The sequence below is a fragment of the Syngnathus floridae genome, chromosome 7, assembly GCF_059516105.1.
Source record: "Syngnathus floridae isolate MCC-2025c chromosome 7, RoL_Sflo_1.0, whole genome shotgun sequence".
Taxonomy (NCBI): domain Eukaryota; kingdom Metazoa; phylum Chordata; class Actinopteri; order Syngnathiformes; family Syngnathidae; genus Syngnathus; species Syngnathus floridae.
The window spans coordinates 16715451-16737825 of NC_142419.1; the positions used below are offsets into that span (position 1 = coordinate 16715451).

Consider the following 22375-nt stretch of genomic DNA (forward strand, 5'->3'; position numbering starts at 1 on the left):
TCACTTTTGGATGTTTTTAGAATCGATGATTGTGTCGATGAGTTCGTCGATTAATCGGATAACGTTTTATTTGCATTATCTGTTTATTCACCAATTATTTTTGTTTAGCTCTCCTCGCTGGGAATGAGAAGAGGACGGTAGAATTGTCGCTTCCGGATGTTTTTAGAATCGATAATTGTGTTGATTACTTAATCGATTTTTCTGTTTATTAACCAATTGTTTTTGTTTATCTAGTATGATTTAACGATTTACAAAAACAACAATTATGACTCTGATACTAGCGCCAAAGGCATAAAATTGCCATGTCCACTTTTTCTGTGTCGGTGCCCAGAATAGCGGCGAAAAGGGCGGAAATTCCAGCTGGTTATTTTATTCAACCCCCTCTCAACCAAACATTAAATTAAGATCAGGTTTCTTCATCCCAAACCCCTTCGAGGCTAAAGACCGTCAAGTTAATAATGGTCACCTCGAGAGGCTCATCAATCAGTAGCCACATAACATGTCACACTTTACAGCAGTTAAAATAAAAACTTAACCTGTTTCTGTGGCTTGGATTTCCCACGAGTACCTGAGTGTTCGCTTTTGTCGGCCAGCGCACACGCTCACGAGGAAACATCTGGAGCTAATTGCGCGGCCTTACATGTGAAGCGTGTTTACGTAGCGCGCCCAAAGAAACAGGAGCTGAAGGCGAGCCCATGTGGGTTTTATCAACTCGAGACTGGAACGGCGGCCCAACTGGCGAGGAAACGCCGTCACGTGAGCCAACGTGTCCATTAAGGGAGCGCGCTCCAAAACAAACGGGAGTGTCGAAATGCTTCTGTTTTTGCACCCTCGGTTAAGAATATGAACTGTTGGACTAGCGAGGTCGCGTCCGGTCAGGGATTCCGGTTACGGTCTCGAAAAGCTTGACCACCTGTTGAAGACTACCCCACCCAATTGTTTGCAAATTAACAGTTGGGGGAGAACAATGATGGATGCAGAGGGGAGAGGAACCCAATTAGCATTAGCTTCTCATTAGCATACTGGAATATTCACAGCTAACAGAGGCCTGGTGGAAAAATTGTCTTTGATAGTATTTTCATCATGGTTGAAATCAAATGAGGATTTTCTACCTGTTGTGTAATAAATGAAATATTCTTACACACAACTTCTGTATTTCTCTCTTGGCAGTTTTAATGACTGATAGCCCTACAGGTAAAATGTCTGGAATGCCTTTCGCGTGGCGGGGGTGGCGAAAGGCAATTGGAACGTGAGCAGAACCTGCATGGTTGTGTGGTGAGTTTTTTCATATGAGTGGGTGTATAAAATGCGAATTTAAACTATTTAAGTGACCCTAATCCGATACGGTTTAAACCGGGGGGGGGGGGCAATTAATTTTTACAAGGGGCCACATGAAAAACCTGAGTTGTGTCAGAGGGCCACACCTACGATAACTTAAACCTGCTCAATTTTACATCCATTGTAAAATGCACTAAATTATTTATTTTAAATAGTTGGAACTGGTAATTAGAAGAATACAATTCTGTTTATGTTGATATTAAGCTATGTGAAATTGTGGTGTAAAAAAAAAAAAAAAAAATTAAATAAAAAAAAATAAATAAATAAAAAAAATAAAAAAACAATTATTAATCAGTACAATTTATTCTTAACTTCTTTAACTTTTCCTCAAATGACAAAGCCGCTCCTCACGAGTCTAGTGGCAGCGGACGAGGCTTAATGGCGCCAAATAATAATGGCCGCCCGGACCTGTGACGTTAATGCATTTCGGCCTCACGACACCCGCCCAACCCGCCATCCTCATGAGTCTAGTTGCAGCGGGCGGGGCTTTTTGGCACCAAATAATAATGGCCACCCGGTCATGTGACGTTAATGCATTTCGGCCTCACGACACCCGCCCAACCCGCCATCCTCATGAGTCTAGTTGCAGCGGACGAGGCTTTTCGGCGCCAAATAATAATGTCATGTGACGTTAATGCATTTCGGCCTCACGACACCCGCCCAACCCGCCATCCTCATGAGTCTAGTTGCAGCGGACGGGGCTTTTTGGCGCCAAATAATAATGTCATGTGACGTTAATGCATTTCGGCCACTGATCTTCCCGCGCTCCCCTGCCCGTATAGTATGCACTTGCGCGGCGCGCGTTCCACCCCTCAGTCAAAAATAACAGGCTGCCTGAAATGTCAGCGTTTACCTTGGATTACAATGATCGCGGGGATTTAATCTATTCTCCGCCCGCCTGCCGTCTCTACGGACGGTGGACAGCAAATGCAGTTGAAGCCTGAACGCGGTAAAGGCTTTATTCTGTTTATTGGGGGATACGCCGCGCGGCTACGGCGTCGCCCCGTTCAATGTTGCTTATCAGTTGACGCACGGAGGCGCAGCTGCCGTCGGCGTTCAGGCCATGGCCAACGCTACATTACAGTCATGAAAAAAAAAAAAAAAAAAAAGAAGAATAGTTGAACAATAACTAACTAACGGTGTTAGCCCCTCAGTGGCGGATTCTATGATGTGTCAGCTCGCTGGAGCAATCCTAAAACAAATGCAAACATGCAGACACAAATGAGAACTAGTGTGCTACTCCACGCTTTGCTAACGGGGTTAGCAGTTTCCATTATGTCACAATGTTCAAGATTCAACGGTTTTTATTTGCCATGTCTGACGCTGCCAAACAAGGAATTCAACTTTAGTAAATCACAGCCTCTGTTCAACATTTAGGTGACTAACAACAACACTCATGACATGTGAAAAATGGCAAATATTCTCAAACATCCCCTGGTCTTAAACTCCCAAGAGGGCAAGGGTAAAACTCAAAACTCCAGCTAGGGGAAATGAGAAACCTTAAGAAACAGATGGGAGGGTCCCTCTTCTAGGATGACCAGGCTGCAATGGATGCAGTATAACTAAGACGAATAACACATCCGTTCTGGACTGGAATGTTCTTTTGATGCACTTGCCTTGCCTTGCCTTGCGCTTGCCTTGCGCTTGCCTTGCGCTTGCCTTGCGCTTGCCTTGCGCTTGCCTTGCGCTTGCCTTGCGCTTGCCTTGCGCTTGCCTTGCGCTTGCCTTGCGCTTGCCTTGCGCTTGCCTTGCGCTTGCCTTGCGCTTGCTTTGCGCTTGCTTTGCGCTTGCCTTGCGCTTGCCTTGCGCTTGCCTTGCGCTTGCCTTGCGCTTGCCTTGCGCTTGCCTTGCCTTGTACTTGCCTTGCCTTGCCTTGTACTTGCCTCGCCTCGCCTCGCCTCGCCTCGTACTTGCCTCGTACTTGCTTTGCCTTGCTTTGCCTTGCCTTGCCTTGCCTCGCCTCGCCTCGCCTCGCCTCGCCTCGCCTCGCCTCGCCTCGCCTCGCCTCGTACTTGCCTCGTACTTGCCTCGTACTTGCCTCGTACTTGCCTTGCTTTGCCTTGACTTGCCTTGACTTGCCTTGACTTGCCTTGACTTGCCTTGACTTGCCTTGACTTGCCTTGTATGTGTACTTGCCTTGCCTTGTACTTGCCTTGTACTTGCCTTGTACTTGCCTTGAACTTGCCGTGCCTTGTACTTGCCTTGTACTTGCCTTGCCTTGCCTTGCCTTGCCTTGTACTTGCCTTGTACTTGCCTTGCCTTGCCTTGTACTTGCCTTGCCTTGTACTTGCCTTGCCTTGCCTTGTACTTGCCTTGTACTTGCCTTGTACTTGCCTTGTACTTGCCTTGTACTTGCCTTGCCTTGTACCTGCCTTGTACTTGCCTTGTACTTGCCTTGTACTTGCCTTGTACTTGCCTTGCCTTGCCTTGTACTTGCCTTGCCTTGCCTTGCCTTGCGCAGCCTTGCCTTGCCTTGCCTAGCCCTCATATGGCCTTGCCTTGCCTTGCTTCGCCTCGCCATGCTTTCGCCTTGTGCTTGCCTCGCCCTCCCTTGCGGTGCCTTGCCTCGCTTTGCCTTGCCTTGCCTTGCCTTGCTGTGCCTTGCCTTGCTGTGTCATGCCGTGCCGTACCGTGCCGTGCCGTGCCAGCTTGTGCTTGTGCCTGCCCGTGCCTGTGCCGTGCCGAGCCTTGACGTGCCGTGCCGTGCCCGTGCCTGTGCTTCCGCCCGTGCCTGTGCCTGTGCCGTGCTCTGCCGTGCCTGTGCCTGTGCCTGTGCTTAAGCTTGTGCTTGTGCTTGTGCTTGTGCCCGTGCCCTCGCCGAGCCGTACAATACTGTGCCGAGCTTGTGCCTGTGCCTGTGCTTGTGCCTGCTTGCGGCTGCGCCACGCCTGTGCTTGTGCTACTGCTTGAGCCTGCAAGCTTGTGCCTGTGCTTGAGCCTGTGCCAGCGCTTTGCCCGTGCTCGATCCTGTCTGTGCTTGTGCCTGTGCTTGTGCCTGTGCTTGTACCTGTGCCTGTGCCTGTGCTTGTGCCTGTGCTTGTGCCTGTGCTTGTGCCTGTGCTTGTGCTTGTGCTTGTGCTTGTGCTTGTGCTTGTGCTTGTGCTTGTGCTTGTGCCTGTGCCTGTGCTTGTGCCTGTGCCTGTGCTTGTGCCTGTGCTTGTGCTTGTGCCTGTGCTTGTGCTTGTGCCTGTGCCTGTGCTTGTGCCTGTGCTTGTGCTTGTGCCTGTGCCTGTGCCTGTGCTTGTGCTTCTGCTTCTGCTTGTGCTTGTGCCTGGCTTGTGCTTGTGCTTGTGCTTGTGTCTGGCTTGTGCTTGGACTTGTGCTTGTGCTTGTGTTTGTGCTTGTGCTTGTGCTTGAGTTGACTTGACTTGTACTTGCCTTGTCCGTGCCTTAACTTGACTTGACTTGACTTGACTTGACTTGACTTAAATTGCCTTGGCCTTGGCCTTGGCCTTAACTTGCCTTGTCCTTGCCTTGTCCTTGCCTTGTACTTGCCTTGCCTTGACTTGACTTGACTTGGACTTGCCTTGTACTTGCCTTGCCTTGCTTTGCCTTGTACTTGCCTTGTACTTGACTTGCCTTGCCTTGCCTTGCCTTGCCTTGTACTTGCCGTGCCTTATACTTGCCTTGTACTTGCCTTGCCTCGCCTCGCCTTGTACTCGCCTCGCCTCGCCTCGCCTCGCCTCGTACTCGCCTCGCCTCGCCTCGCCTCGCCTCGCCTTGTACTTGCCTTGCCTTGCCTTGCCTTGCCTTGCCTTGCTTTGCCTCGCCTTGTACTTGCCTTGCCTTGCCTTGCCTTGCCTTGCCTTGCCCTGCCTTGCCTTGCCTTGCCTTGCCTTGCCTTGCCTTGCCTTGCCTTGCCTTGCCTTGCCTTGCCTTGCCTTGCCTTGCCTTGCCTTGCCTTGCCTTGCCTTGCCTTGCCTTGCCTTGCCTTGTACTTGCCTTGCCTTGCCTTGCCTTGCCTTGTGCTTGCCTTGTACTTGCCTTGTACTTGCCTTGCCTTGCTTTGCTTTGCCTTGCCTTGCCTTGCCTTGCCTTGCCTTGCCTTGCCTTGCCTTGCCTTGCCTTGCCTTGCCTTGCCTTGCCTTGCCTTGCCTTGTACTTGCCTTGCCTTGCCCTGCCTTGCCTTGCCTTGCCTTGCCTTGCCTTGCCTTGCCTTGCCTTGCCTTGCCTTGCCTTGCCTTGCCTTGCCTTGCCTTGTACTTGCCTTGCCTTGCCTTGCCTTGCCTTGCCTTGTGCTTGCCTTGTACTTGCCTTGTACTTGCCTTGCCTTGCTTTGCTTTGCCTTGCCTTGCCTTGCCTTGCCTTGCCTTGCCTTGCCTTGCCTTGCCTTGCCTTGCCTTGCCTTGCCTTGCCTTGCCTTGCCTTGCCTTGTACTTGCCTTGCCTTGCCTTGCCTTGCCTTGCCTTGCCTTGCCTTGCCTTGCCTTGCCTTGCCTTGCCTTGCCTTGTACTTGCCTTGCCTTGCCTTGCCTTGCCTTGCCTTGCCTTGCCTTGCCTTGCTTTGCCTTGCTTTGCCTTGCTTTGCCTTGCCTTGCCTTGCCTTGCCTTGCCTTTTACTTGCCTTGCCTTGCCTTGCCTTGCCTTGCCTTGCCTTGTACTTGCCTTGCCTTGCCTTGTACTTGCCTTGCCTTGCCTTGCCTTGCCTTGCCTTGCCTTGCCTTGCCTTGCCTTGCCTTGCCTTGCCTTGCCTTGCCTTGCCTTGTACTTGCCTTGCCTTGTACTTGCCTTGCCTTGTACTTGCCTTGTCCTTGCCTTGTACTTGCCTTGTACTTGCCTTGCCTTGTACTTGCCTTGCCTTGCCTTGCCTTGTACTTGCCTTGCCTTGCCTTGCCTTGCCTTGCCTTGCCTTGCCTTGCCTTGCCTTGCCTTTTACTTGCCTTGCCTTGCCTTGCCTTGCCTTGCCTTGCCTTTTACTTGCCTTGCCTTGCCTTGCCTTGCCTTGCGTTGCCTTGCCTTGCCTTGCCTTGCCTTGCCTTGCCTTGTACTTGCCTTGCCTTGCCTTGCCTTGCCTTGTACTTGCCTTGCCTTGCCTTGCCTTGCCTTGCCTTGCCTTGCCTTGCCTTGCCTTTTACTTGCCTTGCCTTGCCTTGCCTTGCCTTTTACTTGCCTTGCCTTGCCTTGCCTTGCCTTGCCTTGCCTTGTACTTTCCTTGCCTTGTACTTGCCTTGCCTTGTCTTGCCTTGCCTTGCCTTGCCTTGCCTTGCCTTGTACTTGCCTTGCCTTGCATTGCCTTGCCTTGCCTTGCCTTGCCTTGCCTTGCCTTGCCTTGCCTTGCCTTGCCTTGCCTTGCCTTGCCTTGCCTTGCCTTGCCTTGCCTTGCCTTGCCTTGCCTTGCCTTGTACTTGCCTTGCCTTGCCTTGTCTTGCCTTGCCTTGTACTTGCCTTGCCTTGCCTTGCCTTGCCTTGCTTTGCCTCGCCTTGTACTTGCCTTGCCTTGCCTTGCCTTGCCTTGCCTTGCCTTGCCTTGCCTTGCCTTGCCTTGCCTTGTACTTCCCTTGCCCTTGCCTTGCCTTGCCTTGCCTTGCCTTGCCTTGCCTTGCCTTGCCTTGCCTTGCCTTGCCTTGCCTTGCCTTGTACTTGCCTTGCCTTGCCTTGCCTTGCCTTGCCTTGCCTTGCCTTGCTTTGCCTTGCTTTGCCTTGCCTTGCCTTGCCTTGCCTTGCCTTTTACTTGCCTTGCCTTGCCTTGCCTTGCCTTGCCTTGCCTTTTACTTGCCTTGCCTTGCCTTGCCTTGCCTTGCCTTGCCTTGCCTTGCCTTGCCTTGCCTTGCCTTGCCTTGCCTTGCCTTGCCTTGTACTTGCCTTGCCCTTGCCTTGCCTTACCTTGCCTTGCCTTGCCTTGCCTTGCACTTGCCTTGCCTTGCCTTGCCTTGTACTTGCCTTGCCTTGCCTTGCCTTGCCTTGCCTTGCCTTGCCTTGCCTTGCCTTGTACTTGCCTTGCCTTGTACTTGCCTTTACTTGCCTTGCCTTGTACTTGCCTTGCCTTGCCTTGCCTTGCCTTGCCTTGCCTTGCCTTGCCTTGCCTTGCCTTGCCTTGTACTTGCCTTGCCTTGCCTTGTACTTGCCTTGCCTTGCCTTGCCTTGCCTTGCCTTGCCTTGCCTTGCCTTGCCTTGCCTTGCCTTGCCTTGCCTTGCCTTGCCTTGCCTTGTACTTGCCTTGTACTTGCCTTGTACTTGCCTTGTACTTGCCTTGCCTTGCCTTGCCTTGCCTTGCCTTGCCTTGCCTTGCCTTGTACTTGCCTTGCCTTGCCTTGCCTTGCCTTGCCTTGCCTTGCCCTTGCCCTTGCCCTTGCCCTTGCCCTTGCCCTTGCCTTGTACTTGCCTTGCCTTTCCTTGCCTTTCCTTGCCTTGCCTTGCCTTGCCTTGCCTTGCCTTGCCTTGCCTTGCCTTGCCTTGCCTTGCCTTGCCTTGCCTTGCCTTGCCTTGCCTTGCCTTGCCTTGCCTTGCCTTGTACTTGCCTTGTACTTGCCTTGCCTTGCCTTGCCTTGCCTTGCCTTGCCTTGCCTTGCCTTGTACTTGCCTTGCCTTGTACTTGCCTTGTACTTGCCTTGTACTTGCCTCGTACTTGCCTCGCCTTGCCTTGCCTCGCTTTGCCTTGCCTCGCCTTGCCTTGCCTTGCCTTGCCTTGTACTTGCCTTGCCTTGTACTTGCCTTGCCTTGTACTTGCCTTGTACTTGCCTTGTCCTTGCCTTGTACTTGCCTTGCCTTGCCTTGCCTTGTACTTGCCTTGCCTTGCCTTGTACTTGCCTTGCCTTGCCTTGCCTTGCCTTTTACTTGCCTTGCCTTGCCTTGCCTTGCCTTGCCTTGCCTTGCCTTTTACTTGCCTTGCCTTGCCTTGCCTTGCCTTGCCTTGCCTTGCCTTGCCTTGCCTTGCCTTGTACTTGCCTTGCCTTGCCTTGCCTTGCCTTGCCTTGCCTTGTACTTGCCTTGCCTTGCCTTGCCTTGCCTTGCCATGCCTTGCCTTGCCTTGCCTTGCCTTGCCTTGCCTTGCCTTGCCTTTTACTTGCCTTGCCTTGCCTTGCCTTTTACTTGCCTTGCCTTGCCTTGCCTTGCCTTGCCTTGCCTTGCCTTGCCTTGCCTTGCCTTGCCTTGTACTTGCCTTGCCTTGCCTTGCCTTGCCTTGCCTTGCCTTGCCTTGTACTTGCCTTGCCTTGCCTTGCCTTGCCTTGCCTTGCCTTGCCTTGCCTTTTACTTGCCTTGCCTTGCCTTGCCTTGCCTTGCCTTGCCTTGCCTTGCCTTGTACTTGCCTTGCCTTGCCTTGCCTTGCCTTGCCTTGCCTTGCCTTGCCTTGCCTTGTACTTGCCTTGCCTTGCCTTGCCTTGCCTTGCCTTGCCTTGCCTTGCCTTGCCTTGCCTTGCCTTGCCTTGCCTTGCCTTGCCCTTGCCCTTGCCTTGTACTTGCCTTGCCTTGCCTTGCCTTGCCTTGCCTTGCCTTGCCTTGCCTTGCCTTGCCCTTGCCCTTGCCCTTGCCCTTGCCCTTGCCCTTGCCTTGTACTTGCCTTGCCTTGCCTTGCCTTGCCTTGCCTTGCCTTGCCTTGCCTTGCCTTGCCTTGCCTTGCCTTGCCTTGTACTTGCCTTGTACTTGCCTTGCCTTGCCTTGCCTTGTACTTGCCTTGCCTTGTACTTGCCTTGCCTTGCCTTGCCTTGCCTTGCCTTGCCTTGCCTTTTACTTGCCTTGCCTTGCCTTGCCTTTTACTTGCCTTGCCTTGCCTTGCCTTGCCTTGCCTTGCCTTGCCTTGCCTTGCCTTGCCTTGCCTTGCCTTGCCTTGCCTTGCCTTGCCTTGTACTTGCCTTGCCCTTGCCTTGCCTTGCCTTGCCTTGCCTTGCCTTGCCTTGCCTTGCCTTGCCTTGCCTTGCCTTGCCTTTTACTTGCCTTGCCTTGCCTTGCCTTGCCTTGCCTTGCCTTGCCTTGCCTTGCCTTGCCTTGCCTTGCCTTGCCTTTTACTTGCCTTGCCTTGCCTTGCCTTGCCTTGTACTTGCCTTGCCTTGCCTTGCCTTGCCTTGCCTTGCCTTGCTTTGCTTTGCCTTGCCTTGCCTTTTACTTGCCTTGCCTTGCCTTGCCTTGCCTTGCCTTGCCTTGCCTTTTACTTGCCTTGCCTTGCCTTGCCTTGCCTTGCCTTGCCTTGCCTTGTACTTGCCTTGCCTTGCCTTGTACTTTTCTTGCCTTGTACTTGCCTTGCCTTGTACTTGCCTTGCCTTGCCTTGCCTTGCCTTGCCTTGCCTTGTACTTGCCTTGCCTTGCCTTGCCTTGCCTTGCCTTGCCTTGCCTTGCCTTGTACTTGCCTTGCCTTGCCTTGCCTTGCCTTGCCTTGCCTTGCCTTGCCTTGCCTTGCCTTGCCTTGCCTTGCCTTGCCTTGCCTTGCCTTGCCTTGCCTTGTACTTCCCTTGCCCTTGCCTTGCCTTGCCTTGCCTTGCCTTGCCTTGCCTTGCCTTGCCTTGCCTTGCCTTGCCTTGTACTTGCCTTGCCTTGCCTTGCCTTGCCTTGCCTTGCCTTGCCTTGCCTTGCCTTGCCTTGCCTTGCTTTGCCTTGCCTTGCCTTGCCTTGCCTTGCCTTGCCTTTTACTTGCCTTGCCTTGCCTTGCCTTGCCTTGCCTTTTACTTGCCTTGCCTTGCCTTGCCTTGCCTTGCCTTGCCTTGCCTTGCCTTGCCTTGTACTTGCCTTGCCCTTGCCTTGCCTTGCCTTGCCTTGCCTTGCCTTGCCTTGCCTTGCCTTTTACTTGCCTTGCCTTGCCTTGCCTTGCCTTGCCTCGCCTTGTACTTGCCTTGCCTTGCCTTGCCTTGCCTTGTACTTGCCTTGCCTTGCCTTGCCTTGCCTTGCCTTGACTTGCCTTGCCTTGCCTTGACTTGCCTTGCCTTGCCTTGCCTTGCCTTGTACTTGCCTTGCCTTGCCTTGCCTTGCCTTGCCTTGCCTTGCCTCGCCTTGTACTTGCCTTGCCTTGCCTTGCCTCGCCTTGCCTTGCCTTGCCTTGCCTTGCTTTGCCTCGCCTTGTACTTGCCTTGCCTTGCCTTGCCTTGCCTTGCCTTGCCTTGCCTTGCCTTGCCTTGCCTTGCCTTGCCTTGCCTTGCCTTGCCTTGCCTTGCCTTGCCTTGCCTTGCCTTTTACTTGCCTTGCCTTGCCTTGCCTTGCCTTGTACTTGCCTTGCCTTGCCTTGCCTTGCCTTGCTTTGCCTTGCCTTGCCTTGCCTTGCCTTGCCTTGCCTTGTACTTGCCTTGCCTTGCCTTGCCTTGCCTTGCCTTGCCTTGCCTTGCTTTGCCTTGCCTTGCCTTGCCTTGCCTTGCCTTGCCTTTTACTTGCCTTGCCTTGCCTTGCCTTGCCTTGCCTTGCCTTGCCTTGTACTTGCCTTGCCTTGCCTTGCACTTGCCTTGCCTTGCCTTGCCTTGCCTTGTACTTGCCTTGCCTTGCCTTGCCTTGCCTTGCCTTGCCTTGCCTTGCCTTGCCTTGCCTTGCCTTGCCTTGCCTTGCCTTGCCTTGCCTTGCCTTGCCTTGCCTTGCCTTGCCTTGTACTTCCCTTGCCCTTGCCTTGCCTTGCCTTGCCTTGCCTTGCCTTGCCTTGCCTTGTACTTGCCTTGCCTTGCCTTGCCTTGCCTTGCCTTGCCTTGCCTTGCTTTGCCTTGCCTTGCCTTGCCTTGCCTTGCCTTGCCTTTTACTTGCCTTGCCTTGCCTTGCCTTGCCTTGCCTTTTACTTGCCTTGCCTTGCCTTGCCTTGCCTTGCCTTGCCTTGCCTTGCCTTGCCTTGCCTTGTACTTGCCTTGCCCTTGCCTTGCCTTGCCTTGCCTTGCCTTGCCTTGCCTTGCCTTGCCTTTTACTTGCCTTGCCTTGCCTTGCCTTGCCTTGCCTCGCCTTGTACTTGCCTTGCCTTGCCTTGCCTTGCCTTGTACTTGCCTTGCCTTGCCTTGCCTTGCCTTGCCTTGACTTGCCTTGCCTTGCCTTGACTTGCCTTGCCTTGCCTTGCCTTGCCTTGCCTTGTACTTGCCTTGCCTTGCCTTGCCTTGCCTTGCCTCGCCTTGTACTTGCCTTGCCTTGCCTTGCCTCGCCTTGCCTTGCCTTGCCTTGCCTTGCTTTGCCTCGCCTTGTACTTGCCTTGCCTTGCCTTGCCTTGCCTTGCCTTGCCTTGCCTTGCCTTGCCTTGCCTTGCCTTGCCTTGTACTTGCCTTGCCTTGCCTTGCCTTGCCTTGTACTTGCCTTGCCTTGCCTTGCCTTGCCTTGCCTTGCCTTGCCTTGCCTTGCCTTGCCTTGCCTTGCCTTGCCTTTTACTTGCCTTGCCTTGCCTTGCCTTGCCTTGCCTTGCCTTGTACTTGCCTTGTACTTGCCTTGGCCTTGCCTTGGCCTTGCCTTGGCCTTGCCTTGGCCTTGCCTTGTGCTTGCCTTGTGCTTGCCTTGTGCTTGCCTTGTGCTTGCCTTGTGCTTTGCCTTGCCTTGTACTTGCCTTGTACTTGCCTTGCCTTGCCTTGCCTTGCCTTGCCTTGCCTTGCCTTGCCTTGCCTTGCCTTGCCTTGCCTTGCCTTGCCTTGCCTTGCCTTGCCTTGCCTTGCCTTGCCTTGCCTTGCCTTGCCTTGTACTTCCGCAAGTCCATTAAACGGTTGAATAAATAAGATAAATAAGAAATAAGATAAATCAGCCATTTTCCTGGCGGCCCAAACACCACGTACACCCCTTGTCCCCAAGAAAGGAGTCATTCAATGGCCGCATTAGAAGAGGGGGGGTGGGGGGGCTCCCACACCCCGTCCACACCCCGTCCACACCCCGTCCACACCCCGTCCACACCCCGTCCACACCCCGTCCACACCCCGTCCACACCGCGTCCACACCGCGTCCACACCGCGTCCACACCGCGTCCACACCGCGTCCACACCGCGTCCACACATCCTTTTCTTAGGGCCGGAGGATTTACGGATGCTCCTTTATAAATTAGAATAGAGTTTGAGGAAATGCGGCAGACTGGTGCTTTTCTTTCCACTGTCAACGGTGTGCGGCTCAGCGATCAAATACATGGATGAATTAAACAACGGTCTTACCGGGGGTGGGCAATTAATTTTTACAAGGGGCCACATGAAAAACCCGAGTTGTGTCAGAGGGCCACACCTACGATAACTTAAACCTGCTCAATTTTCTTCCATTGTAAAATGCACTAAATTATTTATTTTAAATAGTTGGTACTGGTAATTAGAAGAATACAATTATTCTTTTTATGTTTATATTAAGCTATGTGAAATCGTGGTGGAAAGGACAAATTAAAAAAACAATTATTAATCAGTACAATTTATTCTTAACTTCTTTAACTTTTCCTCAAATGACAAAGCCGCTGCATCTCTGGGTGCGAAGTTTGATAAAAAGTCCTTGTTGGGCTTGCAGTTTTGCTAGCAATGCATCAGCCTCATCATTTCTTTATCTGTTACTTCATTTTTTCAAATTTTCCTCTCATTATAAACTATTCACAATTAGCGATTAGCTAACATTGACTGTTTAAAATATGCCAGGTTAGCATAAAGGAAAAGGTTAGGAAGTGAAGATGAGAGGGAATCCAGCTGCTATGGATTCTTGGACGTTATGTAAGTGTTCCCGCTTTCCTGCTGCGTGACAGCCAAATCTGACACAGGTCTTGTTTCCCACTTAATATTCCCACTTTGGATCCAGGAATCTGTTCACAAGTAATCAACCTGAACCGTCATTCAACCACTGAGGAACATCTCAGCAGACATGCTAACAACTAGCAAACAAACATGTTTTTCTCCAAAATGATGTCATGGCTGTTTCTAACCTGCCAATACTTCAGCAGTGTTTTTGTTTTGACGGCCTGCACATAGCCAAGTTGCGTGACTCTGTAGCACAAAACAATATTATAACAGCTACTTTCATTCGTACTCCCATTTCCCAAAAGCTGGTCCAAATTCTGGACTGCGCACACCAACCCAGTCTCCCTCTTCCAGGTTCCATTCCCAGAAAAACATCATATGGAATGTTTCTTTTCATCCCCGCCCTTCTCATGGATTCTTAGGAATTTTAAGCGAGCCAGTCAGGGGACGATCGATTCCAGAAAGCAAGTGAGAGTGATTTGAAGTTTTGGGATGCATAAAAACACACACCCACGCGACATGCTAATCAAAAACACATCATTTCCAGGAAGTATTTAGCCTTGAGCTGGAATTGCCTTTCTAAATATGTTGACTCAACGACAGACAGTCGATGGCGGGTTATATTCTTACCTCTTCTTACGAGTGACGATGAGAACATCGTTGAAGAGGAAGAAGTAGACCTGTTGCCGCGACGTCCTCTTGAGAAATATACTGTTGTCCTCCACGAAAGCTCTCAGCTCGCCACGCTTCACCATCCACCGAGATGATGAAACCAGTGGGAAAGGCTACGAGGTCAAACAAAACCTTAAATTAGTCAAACTTCTTAAATATGTCATATTTTATAAACATCTACCTTAATTTTAAAGTCCAACTGGGAGTTAATGGTGTACATCATCTCAGTTCTCTCCATGGTGCGGGCACCTTCGTTGCATTTTCTTACCACCTGCATATTAAAAAAATATTTAAGCTACAAAAAAATATATAAGGAGGAAGGTATATAAAAAAAAAGTAAGATTTGGTACTCAAAATAAGAATTATTTATTAATTAATTTGATTTTTTTTTAAGAAAAAAAGGTCCCCACTTTTCTGGTTTTCCGTAAAAATATATAAGGAGGACGGTATATAAAAAAATGTAAGATTTGGTACTCAAAATAAGATTTATTTATTAATGTGTGTGTCTGACTTCATAAGATCAAGTCGGGTTGTTATGATGCGTCTGGTGTGTTGGTGGAGTGCTCAGTGCTTGTCACTTCTCACTGTCAACCCTCACCGCTGGCTAGCAGTGTGCGAACGGGAGAGCCGAGTACGTAAGTCTCTCCCTGCCAGTACATAGCCTCTCTAACAGCAAGCCCTATGTAGTGCCTCCACGCGGCGACACATGGTAACTGGGTACAACACGGACCCAGGCAAAACTACAAGGGACTCGGAGGAGGTCTGGCCCCTAGACGTGCGGCACGCAGGCCCACCGGTGTGTGGACACGCCCTGGTGCCCACGAACCAGGCCCCAACTATGGGTTAAATAGTACCACTGCCCAGTGGGCTCCTCGGGAGAGGAATGGGCTAAGGGAGTCAACCCCTACAGAAAATCAATTTCCCCTTGGGTTGGTGTCAGGAAGGGCGTCCGACTGTAAAAACTTTTGCTCCAAAAATATTCTCAGTATGGCATTTTCATCCACTGGCCATGGACCACCTCCAGTGGAAGAAAGCCATATTGAGAATCCAGTCCTACCCAGCGGCAGTCTGGAAAGTGGACTTTAAACCGATGAAGAAGAAGAAATATTAATTAATTAATTAGATTTTTTTTTTTAAGAAAAAAAGGTCCCCACTTTTCTGGTTTTCCATATTATAACAAACATTGTTTACTCACTGACCTTGCTGACGGCATGTAACGACTTCTTACATTCTTCATACTGCGTGGAATCTTTCGGAGTCTTCTGACAAATAGTCTGCAGGAGACAGGGCACGCAAAAAATAAAAAAACAGGATCAGTTGATTGTGGCTATAAAAGCACACGGCGCCTTATCAATGCTTGATAGAGTGTCGAAACTCCAGAGCAGCTGTGGGAAAAAAAGTCAACCGAAAGGAAACTTTCTCAGGATCTAGAGGCCTCTGTGTTGACTCTTGGGAGACGCTCACCACATTTTGTAGCAAAAGAAAGTGGAGCACGAGAAATTAACAATAATGGACATTGAAGAATAAAGTCAAACGGGACGTGACGTCAAATCACCTGAACTGAAAGTTTGCTGTTTGAGCTTCACGCCCTGAATACTGTTTGCTATGCAATAAGAGTCAAATAATTCTAAATGACACTCACGTCCATGAGCAAGGGTAAGCGCGTGACCCTCTGCATGGGCAGGATGAGGAAGGAGATCATAGGGAGGTTCCTGCAGTCAGGGTGGGCCTCAATCTTGCTCAGTACCTCCTTAAAAACTGGATTCTTGGATCTGGACCATGAGGAGGAGTAAGAAAAAGTAGCTTGAGTAAACTGTCAAGGTTAAAGTTTGAGAGTAGTACATTCTGGATGGAATCCAGAGGAGATAAGATAATACGTGTGTTTGCCTGCGGTCACTCACAAGAGCCTCTGAAGGGTTCTCTGCTGGTAGACCTCGTTGGAGCAGTACGTCACGTAAGGATCAAAGTTGGATTCGGCGTGCTTGCAAACGATGTCGCTGATGCTGTCGATCACAACGTTCTGCTGGTGTTTCTCTTCCAACTGTTTGAAGAACCTAAAGACAGGAACATTGGTCTTGTAAAGGTTCCCCGGAGTCTTCTTGTGAAGAAACCACATTGAGACCAAAGCGGGGGGGTGGGGGGGGGGGTGAAGTCATCTTGCAAATATTCGGCCTTTGGGGGTAGTTCCTGAGGGAGTGCTTGTGTGTAACAAAATGTCGCTAACCACCCGAGCTACGCCGCCCACCCAATCAATCAACGACAATAGCCGAGAATGCAAAGCTGATTCATCTCCGCTTGGTGCTAGCAGAAGATTTTGTTGCAGGACATAACACAGGCAGGAGTCCACAAGGCAGGAAACATCCCCAACACCTTTCCCTTGTAAGATCACAGAAGAGGAACTCCACACCTCTTAAAATAGAGACACAGTCCAACATGAAACTTTTCCTCTTCCTGGGGAGCACCAGATGGTCTCTAACAGCATCCAACAAAAAAAGCCTTAGCCAGTCATGCGAAGGTGTCAAACAGGAAGGCAACGAACGGCGACCTTGACCAAAGAAGATGCCCTGCTCCACTCGAGCGTGCCACTCGACATTTAACTACCCTTGATACGGTAAGTCTAACTATAGGAGACAATGCTTTTTAAGACCACCCCCCCCCCCCCCTCCCCCTTCGTTATGAGGACATGCCCACACAGGATCAAAGTGAGTTATCCTAAACATCTCTTCTAAGCTCAGGTCAAGGATGTGGCCTCAAAACTCACTGACCCGACCCCTGTGGCTTCATGTTGGGAATGTGGAAGGTAACATGACTAAGACTATTTTACAAATAATGGATGTAAGAACTTTGTTGCTAACCAAAACAGCAGCGCGGTCTTCTATACAAACAAAGTCCCTGACGTGTATTTTGGAAAATTCTACTTAATGTGCGTAAGTTCCTTCCGTTGTCATTCTGGTAGAATCTGACTTGTGTTTCAACTCCAACTTCACTTGACATGATTTACAGTAATCCCTCGTTTATCGCGGATAATTGATTCCGAAAACCACCCGCGATAAATGAAATCCGCGAAGTACGGTCACCAACAAGAAGTACTGGGCAGGCTAACGAGTTAGCGAAAAGATGCTAATTCGTGATCGTGCTAACACGCGAAAACAGACCTCTAAAGGAATGTAAACGAACATTTGGAGCAATACTAAATTGTCCTAAAGGTTAGACACATGTTTCCTCAATTTAGAAGTTTTATTTTGACTTTTAATGTTTTTTTTAATTAGGGAAAAAAAATCTGCGATGTAGTGAAGCCGCGATAAACAAAACACGAAGTAGCGAGGGATCACTGTAATATACGACTCCATGTCCAATCCCACTATTTGTGGAAGTATGCTAAAATGACAGGCTTCGTGATAATATAAGGAATGCTAGTAAATGAGTTTTCTCTTAACCCGAGGCGGTTACTGATGCTAGCTACCCAATGTGTAGGTGTGAAGGGTATGAGGTGTGTGTGGAATGACGTGTCCGAGAAGGTCACGGCAAGTCTCAACAGAGGGAAGGAATTTGCGTGTGGGTATGCGACGAGGAAATCGGCATAATATACGTCAAATCGTTAAATATTCCATCCGGTTGTATGACTAATTCCTAAGGTAGTACAATTGGAATGCAACCCACACATATTTTTTATATGAATGTGATTAGGGACAAAAAAATGACACAACATTTTTATGTGTGGAGTATCATTATCAGGAATGGGGGAGCTTTTTCACCAGCGTTTCCAACTGGGCTCTTTTACAGGATCCTTAAAAGTCTGTTGTTACCAGACTAGGAACGTCGTTAAACGTCTCCATCTAAATCAGGGTTTATAGAACAACTGGCAACCCGAGCAAGAATAAAAAATACAGCTTTTAACTCAACTCGCCTTTTAGTCTTAATCTCGTCTTCGAATCTGTTTCGTGTCGACTACGCTCGAGCTGAAAATAAGCCAGGCTGCAAAATGTGGCGAGAAAGCAAATGTCGTGGTGTTTATAGACACACCTCGCATGGAAGTGAGTGTGTCGAGGTGCTATTAAATGCCAAATTATCCGGCTCATTGGCCGAAAGCAAAATACCACAAAGTTTTTACGAGACACACAGGAGTCGCCCAAAAAAAAACCTTTTGTTACTAGAATCTAATTTTAGCAAACAATGTTTGTATTTCTTACTTTTTGCTGGCTTCATAGACGTCGGTGATATTGGAGAAGAGGTGGTGGTGTTCCGTCTTGGTCATGGCCTCGCTGAGTTCCGGGGAGTTCTTGAACATGCGGATGAGGATCTCCAAACTGTGGAGGTACGAGTGCTCCGAGGAAATCACCTCGAAGATCGCCTCTTGTCTTTTGCATTCTTCCTGATTCATCCGATCAGACACACCGCTTTTCTTGACCTTGGTTGGGAGAAAACATTTGAGTCAGTAAAACACTTTTTGTGCCATTTTCAATTTGCCTCGCAGGGATTCTCCTTTGCATTTATAGCAAGAGTGTGCTGTGATTGCTTCTGTTGTCTCAGCGTATAATGAGTCCAGTACTTAACATACCGCACTCGGCGGGAAACGGGCAACAAAGATGTTGTCGAGATCTTCATTGCATGCCCATGGCGACGGATGACACGCCGACGTAAAAATAACAAACGGCCCGCCGTTTGTGCTCATTGAGGACCATTTGGCCGTAAGCACGGAGAAGGAATCTGAAATGGGTTTGATCGAAATCAAATCTTTTGGGTGTGAACTGAGATGAACTGATTCTGCCAACATCTTAGCCTGAATTAAAAGTCTGACTTGAGTTTCAGATTATTACACCAGCAGAGCCCTGAGGCACCTTCTACTTCAAATTAATATGCAAGAAAATTCCCTTAATGGCCACGTTCCAAGACTGCACCTCGTGCTGGAGAGACACCAGGAAGTGATACTGCTTCATTTTGAGTTTCTGGCCTAACGCCCAACTGGGAACAAACAAACTTAAATCAAACCGGTAAATCCCTCGAGGCTCCGCCACGTAATCCATTCGGCCTTGTTCAAAATGTTCTTGTTTAATGATGTACAAATTATGGATGTTTTCAAGTAACGATTGAAATATAGAGTTGCTACAAAATGGCAGCACATTCTTGCTGGAATTTGTAGGAATGGATTATGGATTAATTACGTCTCGCACTATTCAGCCATAGTTTAATCAGTCGCTATCGACTCAGATGAATTTGGTGTCCAAAAAACGGCAATCTCCTGAGAAGTCAAGCTGTGCAGTTTATCTGAAATATCGACAAATGTACTGCAAGGTGGAGATACAACGGAGACAACTGGTAATTCTGGTTCTCGGATTAGTTAGAGCATGGGTGTCAAACTCGAGGTCCGGGGGCTAAATACGGCCTGTTAAATCATTTTATGTGGCCCGCGAAGACAAATTGACTTACTAAAATTACAAATTGTCTTCAGGACAGCTGCAAGGGTTGAAGCTCTTAAAATAATTTTGGAGCAGAAGGTTAATGATTTTGCAGACGGGTGTAACGGATTTGTTGATGCCTCAGTACAGGATGTTTCCTTTGACATGTTTTGTCACGTCCCACCAAGTGATAAAAAAAAAAGCCAGCGAGGATGCCGAGGAATAAACAAACTCACTCATCTCTTCCTAGAGTACATTCCCTCCATTCCGATTTCTAACTGCATTACGCAACTCGGGCGACCGCACGTCCCTCTCAAGGCAACATTTTATGCATAACTCCAGTCTGACAAAATAAGATTAGCTCGCCAACGCATTGGCAATGAGACTCCGCAGTGCTCCCAAAAAGAGGTCTGGCTGACTGACTGCCTCTCTCTTGGACTCTGAGCTCTGTCAGCGACACTCACCCAACTGGAAATGACGGCATTCTTGAGAATGCGAACATTCCAACTACCGTATATTCGACTAAAGAGACAAGACGTGAACGGAGTAGGGGAAATGGAGCTTTTGGGGTTTGTTTACAACGGAAGGAGCAGTTTGTAATGTCTGCCGAGATGTGTCTGTCATGTCTAACCACAGTAAGCTGGCTCCAGGACGTCCGGATCGGTCTGTATTGCAACACGATTCCGTTATCAACCGGCACTTCCACGGAATCGGCATCTTCATCCGAATCGTTATGCAAGGCCTTTTCCTGATAGTTCTGGTACAGTTCCTCCTCTGAAAGACATCAAGAAGAAAGGATTAGTGACTGAGAAAAGGGATTGAAAATGAACTGGAGGTGGACTCTCACCTTCGCTGTCAAAGGTGCGTTGAGGGGTCAGACTGTTTTTCTTGTCGGGAATCTGAAAATAGGATACGACATGTGGGATTGTCCATACACAGAAACTGTCTGCTGACCTCTATCTAATGACAAAGCCTCTGTGTTTGTGACTGCCATTACATCATGTCTTCCAAGCATCAAATAATAGATGTCCTTGTAAGGCTTTGTTCTGAATTTCTGGTGTAAGCACATGAACTTTATTTTCCACTTAATGTCCACTTTGAGGAACACACAAGATCCTGTGCGTGTGCTTGATCTGCTTATCTTGATACTGTTATCTTTATAAGACTTGCTCAGCTTACCTTGGTCTTTTTTGTGCCAGTAGGAGTTGTAGGGCTGTCAGGCTTGGTTGCCCCCGGGCTGGTGGGCTTTATAATACAAGGAAGGCCCGGGTTGGCTGGAGGAGTTTTATTATCGCTATCTAATCCCTTCATGGCCGCTTGGGAAAGTGCCTGGGCCTCCAGATCGACTCCGGTGACAACAGCCCTCCGGTAGGAGGTACTTCTTAACCCTCTCTTGAGTGTCCCCGGGCTTTCGTTTTCACCATCTGTCCCTTCGCCGTGCCCGACTCCCGTGGAGAAGTAGGCCCCACTCTCCACCATGCTGAGTGTTTTTAAAGTCCGCTTGGGAACGTCCAACCCCAGAAGCCCTGCCAACCCTTGGCCTTGTGGCCCGGATGCGGGGGTCTTGTTCTGACGACTACCCGAGGCTAAGCCCTTAGGGATGAGCTGCTGGGTGCCCATCTTCAGGGCGGCGGGACTGTGGGTGCTGAGTACGATAGAGGGAGCGGGTGAGATACACGGGGAAAGGGAAGGGGAGGGGGAAGATGAAGAAGCACGCCTGGCATCTTGGGAGACGGCAGGCGAGGGAGACGACTGTCCGAGGAGGGGCTGCCGGCTGTCGGTAGGCGAGGAGGAGCGCGGTGTCGGGGGGTCCGAGGAGGTGAGGGACGACAGGGAGGGGATACTAGAGGTAGAGCTGTGAGAAGGAGTCCGTCTCGCTGGAGGATATGGACTTGACGGAGATGAAAAGGACAGTTCAAGGTGGTTGTTGTTGGGGGGGTGTTGAACCGTTTCTGGTGAGGCTAGGTCGTGATATGACGGGGTCTTCTCCTTAGGCAAGTTCAGGCTGAACACACTGGAAATGAGTGCTTGAGGAGAGCGGACACACTTGTCAGGCCAGACTGTCCGTCCATTGCTATGATTGACTCTGTTGTACTCTTCATTACTCACTTTGTTGTCCAACGAGGCCGATCTACTGCCATCAGATTTGAACTTAGACAAAGAGAAGCGTCCATTGGAGAAATGTCCGATACTTATACTCCGTACCACTCTGGACTTTTTGGAAGGTTTGTGTAAAACATGCTTCAACACCGCCGTGTTCTTGCCTACAACCTGAGACGTAACCACCAGTTTCTCAGCCGGCTGGCTCAAAGTGAAACCGCACTTGTCCTCATCTGGGAAGTCCGCCGTCGTGACTCCGTTGGTGTGGTAGCTACGCGGCCGCGGCTTCCTCGAGTCCGGCTGGCTTCTGTGGTTGTCCGTACGACGCTTCCACAGAGGCATGATGTTGTTGTTAGACAGATCCACGTCGTTGCCGATATCCATGGTCCAATTAAGGGGGTCCTCTTATCTGCGTCACAGCCGGAAGGCCGCCGTGCAAATACCGCCACCCTGCCGAGAGCCGAGCTCAACCCTTAGGGCAAACAAAGACGGATAGCAGTTCAATCGGCCATGCCCAGATTCCTATAGTTTACTCATTAACAGATTAAGGTTGTAACTAAAACCAGTAACCTCTAGAAGAGGTTTTAAATTTGGCTACATCATGTGACTTTGCACCAAAGTTTTATTATATAGGGCGGAAAGCATACATAGGGCGGAACCCTCTTGAAACAGGTACATGGAGTCTCTGGGGTACACATTTGTCAAATTTGTTCCAAAACAAATAAGAACAATGTCAGTCTCAGAAGTAAACCCTGAAAAACGGAAAAATCCAACTCCATGCAATGCAGTCAATTATTTCAAAGTTTCATATTCACCTGAAACAGAAACGTTGACCTACCGCAGGTCGATCATGTTCTCCCAATCCCCCTCTCCTAAATTCCAAAGACTTAATTCCACATCGTATTGGAATCCACACACACAAAAAAGTGCGTGAAAGCGGATTTGGAGGCGAAACAGCGTGGAGGGAGCACAGAGGAGTGCGTGCAGTGCAGTACGCGCGCGGCAAAGAGCGCTTCTGAGGCAGAGCGGGTTGGACTGGACGAAACTGGGGGTAAAGTCTCACTGGGCCAGGGGGCGGGGATAGAAGTGGAAAGGAGACACCGCTCGTCCGGTTCTCATGTGCGGACCCCCAAGCGGGCAGTATCGACCCTCTCACAACTCTTTAACAGTACAATCTAGTGCGTTTACATTCTGTGCTTTTAAACTTAAAAATACGACTTTTGCACGTTTCAATTATTGAATTACATGTCAGGAATAATACTATACATTTTTGAATATTTTAATTAATTAATAATTA

At 49.7% G+C, this 22375-nt stretch overlaps 1 protein-coding gene and 1 long non-coding RNA gene across 3 annotated transcripts in view; one reads left to right on the forward strand and one right to left on the reverse strand.

Annotated features, from left to right (window-relative positions):
- Window positions 1-22114, reverse strand: part of LOC148395661 (rho guanine nucleotide exchange factor 26-like) — a 27724-nt gene extending 5610 nt beyond the window's left edge. The window contains exons 1-10 of one of the 2 annotated variants that reach the window (XM_088381677.1): window positions 21917-22114; window positions 20158-21550; window positions 19826-19877; window positions 19610-19752; window positions 17773-17990; window positions 15484-15636; window positions 15225-15354; window positions 14782-14856; window positions 13764-13853; window positions 13541-13695 (exon numbers count right to left, since the gene is read on the reverse strand). In XM_088381677.1, the coding sequence (XP_088237803.1) occupies window positions 13541-13695; window positions 13764-13853; window positions 14782-14856; window positions 15225-15354; window positions 15484-15636; window positions 17773-17990; window positions 19610-19752; window positions 19826-19877; window positions 20158-21462 (2321 nt within the window). In that variant the 5' untranslated portion in view covers window positions 21463-21550; window positions 21917-22114. Of the gene's footprint in view, window positions 1-13540; window positions 13696-13763; window positions 13854-14781; window positions 14857-15224; window positions 15355-15483; window positions 15637-17772; window positions 17991-19609; window positions 19753-19825; window positions 19878-20157; window positions 21551-21893 lie in introns of both variants that reach the window. The other variant, XM_088381676.1, reaches the window with a different exon arrangement.
- LOC148395662 (uncharacterized) overlaps window positions 15748-22375 on the forward strand; it is a 52138-nt gene continuing 45510 nt past the window's right edge. Inside the window, exons 1-2 of the long non-coding RNA XR_015859588.1 lie at window positions 15748-16193; window positions 16318-18573. This is a non-coding gene — a long non-coding RNA (uncharacterized LOC148395662). The remainder of the gene's footprint in view (window positions 16194-16317; window positions 18574-22375) is intronic.